Source organism: Monoraphidium neglectum (assembly GCF_000611645.1).
Source record: "Monoraphidium neglectum strain SAG 48.87 unplaced genomic scaffold scaffold01469, whole genome shotgun sequence".
NCBI classification, from domain to species: domain Eukaryota; kingdom Viridiplantae; phylum Chlorophyta; class Chlorophyceae; order Sphaeropleales; family Selenastraceae; genus Monoraphidium; species Monoraphidium neglectum.
In genome coordinates, this window is record NW_014012159.1 from 4,425 (window position 1) to 12,881 (window position 8,457).

The window sequence follows — 8,457 nt, forward strand, 5'->3', positions numbered from 1 at the left end:
GGGCAGTAACAGCCCCGCCACTGCGGCCACGGCGGCGGCGGCGGGGGCGGCAGGGTCTGAGGCAATCGCGGCTCCAGCAGGCCGTCAGCGGGAAAGCGGCAGCAACAGCGCCGCCTTGGCGGATGCGTGCGGCGCCGCCGCAGATGGCATGCCATCGGACGAGCTGCCGTCCTGGGTGGATGCGCTGGGGCCGCTGCTGCGGGAGCCGGAAATTGCGGCGGCGTTGGAGCGCGGGCTAACGGCGCAAGATTTTGCGGTGCAGGTGGATGCAAGGGGGGGGGGGGCAAAGGGAGGGGGCACGGGCGCACCTCGCACAGCGGGGCAGGCGTTGGGTGTGGGCGCGAGCGAGCCAGGCTGAATGCACCTTGAACGTGGAAGCAGCTGCTTGCATTGAAATGAGTGCGAGGTGTTTATGAGCACATACATGGTCACACTCACAAACCCCGCACGCATCCGTACACACACACACAGTCACACGCTCACACACACAAACCCACACAAATACACACATGCACGCGCGCACATCTACACTCACGCCCCTCCACATGTCTTGCAACCACCCGCAAACTTGGAACACTATGTCACGTCGACTTGCCCTGCAGGCAGTCCAGTACGTGCGCAGCGTGGCAGTAGACATGAGCCAGTGAGCCCCCGCCCACGATGGCCGCTGCGGTCAAAAGCACACGCACTGCAGACGAAGCCTGGGACAGCGCTCGCGGCTGCAGCGCTGCCCTGCCTTGCCTGTCGGACAGACGCACAGCCCCGTCAATCCGATCCAAACCAGCTTGTCGCATGTGGACGAGCAGACGGGAGCGGGCGATTGCGATGCCGTTTCAACTAGCCTGGGCCGGCCGGCGTCGCCTGACCAACCATGCACCTCCTTGCCCCGCCCGCCTCCCCCGAACGCCGCCCCGCAGCGTGATCAACTGCGCCCCCGACGCGGCCGCGGCGGAGCGGCGGCTCAGGGCGGCAAACGACCGCAAGTGGGCGGTCTTTGCGCTGTTTCTTGTGAAGAAGCCCGAGGCGCTGTTCCAGATCACCCTGATGGACCTCGGAACCTTGGAGCCGCTCATAGAGCCGCCCAATGAGGATCTGTGGGAGTACGTGGTGCGGCAGACCAAGTTCACTCCCCAGCAGGTGGGGGCCGGGGGCCGGTGGCAGAGGCTGGGATGGGACAATTTTAAAGGGGAGGGCAGAGTGGCCATGGCAAGGCTGTGGGGCGTAGGTCTCCCGGCGCGCCTTGCGCTATGGTGGTTCCGAGCAAAGGGTTTCTGGGCCGAGCTTCTGGTGCTGAGACACATACATGCTGTGTCGCACACGTGTACACTCATGTGCACACACACGCGCGCGCGCACACACACACACACACACACACACGCACACACACACACACACACGCACACACACACACACACGCACACACACACACATCCATGCACACGCAGTCACATGCTCACACATGCACCCACGCACACATGCAAACACACTCGCGGCACCGCTCTCAGGGCGCCATAACGGACTGCCTGGCGGAGATGCTGTGCGCGCGCAGCGCGGCCATCCAGTCAGAGCTGGAGTCTCTCACGCGGGACCAGCCTGACGCCCATGACGTAGAAGCCGGGGAGCTGGTGCTGCAGCGGGCAGAGGGGCTCAAGGTGCGCGGCTCAGAGCGAGTGTGTGTGTGTGTGTGTGTGTGTGTGTGTGTGTGTGCGCGCGCGCGCGCGTTCGCCTCAATATGAGTGCTGCAGGGCACAGCGATGACAGAGCGACGGCACAGAGGCGCAGCGCGTGCAGAACAGCCGCCGGCACCACGAGCGCGCGCACCACCGGGCGCAGCGTGCGCCAAACATCCCTGCCGGCCCTCCCTCAGGCCCTCCACGGGTGGATGGCCGTGGCGGCAAGCCTGGCGTTCGGCCACGAGACCCTCACGCCGCTGCAGGTGCGTGGCAAGGGCGGGCGCCGCAGGCCCCGCCTGCGCCCCACGAGCAGAGCCTGCGCACAGGAGAACGGCGTCCCGCAGTTTTTGGGCACGGCGAGCGCAGGGTTTGCGGTCCTCGCACGCCACCTCAGCGCCGGGACCCTGCGTTTTGGCCCGCCCGCAAGCTGCCAGGGCGCGCACGCGCCTCTGATGTGCCTCCCCATCATGCACCCCCCCCCCCCAAATGCTTCCCCTCAGATCGCCTCCATGATGGCCGCGGGGTTCCCCTACCATCCGTCGCTGCTGGGCCTCTGGCGCTCGTGGAAGCGCATGCAGCAGCAGGACGCCGAGCCAGCGGCCGGGTCTGGGGATTCAAGCACGGCCCCCGGCGCAGGCGCGGGCGCCGGCGGCCCCAGGGCGGGCGGCTAGCCGCGCCGCCCTGCCGTCAGCTGGCGCCGCCTCTGGGCGACCAACGGGTGTCGCAGACCTGTGTGTGTGCGCGCATGCGTTAGACAATGGCGCGTGTCGCCTCCCTCCATATGATGTGTTGACACACTGGCAAATTGTTTTGTATGTTTCCTCCTAAATTGGCGCGGCTGCAGCAGCCGCCAAAGCCACCCCCACTCAGGCGTGCTGTGACTTGCACGGCGCCTGCCTGCGCTTCGCAGCCCACAATCTCGCAGTCTATGCAATGCAATTTCGACCCCTGGCGCGGCGCCGCGGCGGCGCCAAGCCTGCTCGCCGCGTTGGCACTTGCGTCCCGCCGGCTGGCGCACGCGCTTGCTGCCGCCACGCCCTCTTTGATGGTTGCGAATTCCCGCTCAAGTTGGCGCCGTGAGGGGCCGCCTTTTGGGAGCTGAAATAACTTTTGAGGTCCACACCTTCAATACCTTCGATGACGTCCTCTGCCGTTTGGGCCCCACCCCGTCGCGGCAAGGGCCGGCGAATCGGCCAGGCGAGGAGGCAGCGTGCACCCTTCAATGCGCCGCAGCCGCGCCCCCGCGTGGATCCGCCCGGCCACGAACGCACCGCGCGGGCCGCACTGCCAACGTGCCGGTGCGTGGGCGGCCTTGTGACCAGTGCGGTGGAGAACCAGCCGCGCGCGCGGCGTTGACGGTTGGCCATGAGTTCGAGGTATTGCCGGCGTTCCATTGAACCCTTTTTGTGTCAAGCATCCATAAAACCGCGCCTTGTCGCCTTGCGTTCGTCTGACCCGCCCTCAGTCAATGGAAGGTCAAACCCCTCACGAGAATCCATGTGAGCACCGCATCCGTTCCGGAATCGGTTACAAATCTGAATGACCAGATACAAATGGTGTAATAAACATGGCACACCCCGCCGACTCAAGTCTTTGACCAGGGTGCAGGTTTGTCACCTTGTCAGCCAGCCAGGGCAGGCAGGGTTGTATGCACCTGTCACGAGTTCGCTGGAACTGCTGCTGAGTCAGCCGTCAGGTTCTCTTACCCCGCTGCCTGGCAGCCTTGTGCTGCCAGGCAATGTAGGACGGGATGTAGGGGCGGTTGCTCCCCACGCGTCCTGGCTCCAGTAGTGCGGGAGGCCGCCATGGGCGAGGGCCACTCGGGTGTGTGCCCCGCCTGGCTGCCAGCCTGGCACGGCCAGCTTACTTGCCATCGTTTTTGTATTTTCTTGTTTGCTGAGGCCATATCCATCCCTCCTTAGCTTTCCTGCCGCCCCTTCCAACATCTTCCAGGCTAGCATGCTCGCTCTAGTCAAGGGCAAGGCTACCGATTTGCAAGACTGCCTGACTTCCGAAATGACACGTGCGCAAGAATTTGGTCACATACCAAGTGTAATGTTGTTACAGGTTAGCGCCTGCGATGCGCGGCGTCGCGTAATAGGTTTGCGACACAAGCACAGCGACAGGCAGCTGGTGCAAGGCACCGTGCCAAATACCTTCTAATGCCGTTGCAACCGTTGCCAGGCGGGGTGCCACCACCCCGAAATGCGGGGCGGACTGATCAGGGCGGCACAGTGTCAGGCTCAGGCAGCCAGCGCCTCAGCGGCGGCGTTGGTGGCGGCCTTGGCGGCAGCCTCCTGGGCCTGGCGGCGGCGCAGCACGCCGAGGGCCACGTGGGCGGCCTTCTGGCCGGACACGAACATGGCGCCGAAGGTGGGGCCCATGCGGGGGGAGCCGTCGATCTCAGACAGCTCCATGCCTGGGGGAGGGTTCGGGATATTGAGGGCGTGGCAGGAAAGACCATGAGCCAGGGATGGCTGGGCGCACGTGACACCAGGCGGATTCCTGAAGTGTCCTGGCCCTGGCAGAAACGCGTTTGTGTCGTGTCACAAAAGCTGCCAGGCGGCAAAGCAGACGGCGCGAGGGGGGGGGGGGCGTGGCGTCATGTCGACTCACCGGCGAGCACCATGCCGGGCACCACCTCGCGGGTGTTGGCGACGATGCGGTCCTCGGCCGCGTTCATGTCCAGGGCAGCCATGCCGGGGATCTCGTCGACCTGGGAAGGGTTTAGGGGAGGGGGTTGTGCGGCATGATGTGCGTCAGCGCGCGTTTCCCTTGAAATGAAGGGTCCAGTCCGGCAAGCAGGCAGACACCAGCCCTCCAGAACGCGGGTAAGGAGCTGGGGCTGCAGGCCGGACGGATTTCACTGACGCAGGGAACGGGCAAGAGTCGGGGTACCAGAGGGGGCTGGATTTTGGCGGATTGCGGGCCCCCTCCCCAGAGATCCCGGCCGCACCATGCCGAGCTTGGCCAGGCGCTTGACGGAGTGCGCGCCCATGGGGCCGTCGTGGCCGCAGGTCGACACCACGACCTTGGCCTCCAGGACTGCGGGTGAGGAAAGAAGGGCGGATGGAGGGGTGCGCAGTCAGGCGAGGGGCATGAAGCGTAAGGGAGGCAGGCGCCGCAGCCCTGCACCGCTGCTGGACAAGGCGCGCGGCAAAAAGCAGCCAGGCGCCGGCGCTCCCCATGACCCTCACACAGGGCGGGCCACGCCTCGTATCACAACTAGCAACACGAACAAGCAGCAGCAGCAGCAGCAGCAGCAGCAGCAGCAGCAGCAGCGACGATGGGGGCGGCCCACCGTTGGGGTCCATGCAGGACTGGGTGTCGTGGTGGAGGGTCACCAGGGTCCAGTTGGTGACGACGCCCCCGATGCGGCGGCCGCTGACGGCGTCGTCACGCACGATGAGGTCCTCCACCGCGGTGGCGTTGAACAGCTTCACGTTGGGCGCCTGCAGGACCTGTGGTGCAATTGAAGGGGGAGAGGGAAGCGAGCGTGATGAGTGACGGGCTGATCCGAAAAAGCAGAGAGGGGACCAGCATGGTGGTGTACAGTGGCTTTAATGTGAGTCTGGGTGTGCTTTGTCACACACATGGCAGAAAACCAGGACCACCAGGGACGTGGAAAGCCACCAACAGGGGGAGGGGGGGGGGCACCTTGGAGAGCAGGGTGGAGGTCATGAGGGCGGCGTGCTTTACAACCACGTAGTCGCCCTCGTCCTCGTAGGGCACGGCCAGCTCGTCAAGGATGGCCTGGCCGGGCTTGCGGATGACCATGGCGCTGAAGAGCTGGCCGCCCAGCCACGCGCCGCCGCCGGGGGACACGTTCTGCTCGATGATGGCGATCTTGGCGTCGGGGGCGAGCTTGGACAGCTCGTAGGCGCACGCCAGGCCCGCGGAGCCGGCGCCGGCGATGACGACCTGGTTTGGAGCGGAGAGTCGGGAGGACGATAGGGGGTTGAAAAGGCATGACGACAACGAGGAAGAGCAAATTAGGGTCGGTTTTGGGGCCGGAAAATCCTAATGTACTAATCAGGAAGCGACTGTAACGCTGCATCAGCCGAAGCGGCGCTGCTGGGCCGCTGTGCTAAGGGAGCAGGGCGGAGTGGCAGCAGGGGGGGCAGGGAGGAGTGGGGGCACGCGGTGAAAAGCAGTGGCTCACGTCGGCCTCAGCGTAGGTGTCGAGGTCCTTGAAGTAGCGGCTGGTCATGGCGCGAGACACCTTTGGGGAGAGGGGGGGCGAGGGCGGGTGTGGAGGAAAGCATACTTGGGGGTCTCGCCTGGAAGGTGCTGACCGGGAGCGCCTGGGAGGCGCCTGGGATGAAGGCGCGAGAAAGGGCACCCGCAAAACTGGCGACAGGCGCGGGCGGCATTCGTCAGGGTTCGTCGCAAGGGGAAGGCGCATGGTTTCCAGCCGCAACCCGCGTGTTGCTACGCGCTCACGGTGGCCTCGCGGATGGGAGCGAAGCGGTAGTCATCAAACGGCGTCGCCACCGCGGCCGGCGCGCCGGCCGCAGCCTGCGCCGGCGCGTCGGCGCCGCTCGCGCGGAACAGCTTGGGGGCGCTGTCGTTGAGCGCCGCGCGGGGCACGACGCGCGAGGCGGCGGCGCGCTTGCCCGAGGGCGTGGCGACGGCGGAGACGGACAGGGCCGAGCGGGAGACGACGAAGGCCATTGTTGCAGGTAGGAGGGGCTGTGGGGCGGTACGGCGTGCCGGCGGCGTTCGGGGAGGGGAGAGGGGGCATTGGTGCTGCGCCTCTGGGCTGGCTGGCAGGAGGGACGGGCGGGCCCTTGGTCTGGGAGGGCGTGCGCAGGGCGCCGCGCGCTCCCAGCCAGGCCCTTGACGGCGCCGGGGCGTCAGCCGGGCCGGCCTGGGGACGGCGGCCGCTGCCGCGCCGCGCCGGGCAGGCGGCGGCGCGGCGGACGGCCGCTGGTGGCGTGCGCTCCGTCACACAAGGGGGCCTGCATGGTCCGGTGCATGTGCAGGAAAAAGAGGGAGGCCCTTCCCGACGCAGGAATTATCCTGATCCGGTAATAACGGTATGATCTCAGCCCTTTCGGGCACCCGTTGGGCGTAGGAGGGTCAGCAACACGGAGAGGGATGGCAGGCATGCCCAAAAGGTGACAGATCACCTACAGGCGATCTGAACGCATGACCTGGCGACCATTGGCGGCATCGGGCCCACGCGCAATATAATCAAGGTATGCACATGCAAATGCGATTGGTGTTGGGGGGCGGAGGGCTCCCGGGAGCCTCGTCGACGGGGGTACACCAATTCACCTGAAGGCTGTGGGCTGGAGGGCCAAGGAGCGCGAAGGTGCACCTGCGATCACATGGGGGCGATCAGGGCATCGCCATAGGGGCTCCAGATGTGCGGCCAGGCAGCGCAGGGCTTCCCCACCAGGGGTGCGTGATCTGAACGTTCTGTGGGGGCGCGCAAGACCCCTCATTGACTCACCGGTAGGCGTACGATAGCTTGTGGAATGAACACGATATGCATGCGCATTGCCTCAAATTGAGCGGGGCCAGAAACCCGGTTCAGTTTCCAGAAACGTCAGGCGGTCGAATAGGTCCTCCCCGACCCGTGAGAGATGCTCTGGACGCACTGAGCATCCGTGGCAGTGCGGGGGCTGGCCGTACTTGGGAGACTTTGAAGCTGGCGCTTGTGTCAGCGTGGAAGCGACGGCATCGTGTGTGGCAGACAGCTGAGCTGCAGTGAAGTGTTGCACCCAAGAGCTGCATTGCAACAACGGCCTGGACAGCTTGCAAGCAATCACAGCCAATGTGGCATAGAGGCATCCGCCGAGGGTGACGAAGTCATGCCAGCCACCAACCGCTCTGTCGAACGGTCCACCAGCCAATTGTGCCACGGCCAACCACACCACACGGCCGCAGACCGCGGCCCTCGCCGCCAGCAGCGCTGGTCACAAAATACACCGTGATGAGAACACAGAGCAGCCGCCGCGAGTACCGAGAGCAACGCCTAGGAGCGGGCGCGCCACAGAGGCACACTTTCCTGCTGTTCACAACCTGACTGCGCCCCCGCCGTTCCCCGGCCCCTCGCGTTCTGGATACCAATCCCACTGCCCTGCTGCGGCTGCCAGGCAACACCGACAGCCTCGACGGGTGGCAAGTTGTCATGCCCTCAGCGGACGGCGGCGGTGGTAGCGCCGCCTGCGCCTGCTCCAGCAGTTGGTTTCCAAAGGATCTGAACGCGTTCTGGTGAGCAGAATGCAGCCTCGAGCATCGGTCTGGTAATCGCTGACCTTTGGGGGCAGCAATGGCTGCTCTTGCCGGGTTTACCCTGGAAAGGTTAGGGCTTGGGCCAAGCAGCAGCTGACGGTGCACCCTGGGGGGGGGGCGAGGGGGGCCGAGGTTGGGGCGCATCGCGCCATCGCCAATCACCAGTGGCGAGACGGGCCGGCCAGCCGCGTCCCTCGTCGAAGCGCCATGTCGCACCCGCCGCCGCCGCCACGTCTAGATGCTGCGCGCCGGGTCTGGGGGACACGAACAGCTGCTGCAGTGCGTTCAGCAGCAGTGCTGCAGCCGTGCGGCCTTAGGCGTAGGGAGGTGCATCTCCCGCCACAGCTGGGTGGATGCCAATATTGACCAAAACATTTGAAGGATGTTTTGTCGACAAATCTTTTGCCGTGCAGGTATAGTACGCTGACAAAGATACTACAAGTATAGTGTCTACAAAAATATACATATGTACATAAAGGTACTATAAAGACCATCGATACTGTAATGTAGATTGCAAGCCTGCCACTTTGGGGGACTTGCG

At 65.2% G+C, this 8,457-nt stretch overlaps 2 protein-coding genes across 2 annotated transcripts; one reads left to right on the plus strand and one right to left on the minus strand.

Moving 5' to 3' along the window:
• Positions 1–602: 602 nt before the first annotated feature.
• MNEG_7984 (hypothetical protein) lies at positions 603–2,344 on the plus strand (the record flags this gene model as incomplete). The annotated part of the gene is made up of 5 exons (XM_014043542.1): positions 603–610; positions 918–1,137; positions 1,506–1,652; positions 1,868–1,936; positions 2,174–2,344. Coding segments are annotated over 5 exons (615 nt in total), but the record flags the coding sequence as incomplete, so codon positions are not given.
• A 1,572-nt stretch (positions 2,345–3,916) lies between these two features.
• On the minus strand, positions 3,917–6,347 carry MNEG_7985 (thiamine biosynthetic enzyme; the record flags this gene model as incomplete). The annotated part of the gene is made up of 7 exons (XM_014043543.1): positions 3,917–4,092; positions 4,290–4,389; positions 4,630–4,718; positions 4,975–5,134; positions 5,331–5,594; positions 5,836–5,895; positions 6,117–6,347. 7 exons carry the CDS (start codon positions 6,345–6,347, stop codon positions 3,917–3,919), a joined length of 1,080 nt encoding a protein of 359 aa, XP_013898997.1.
• Between the last annotated feature and the right edge of the window lie 2,110 nt (positions 6,348–8,457).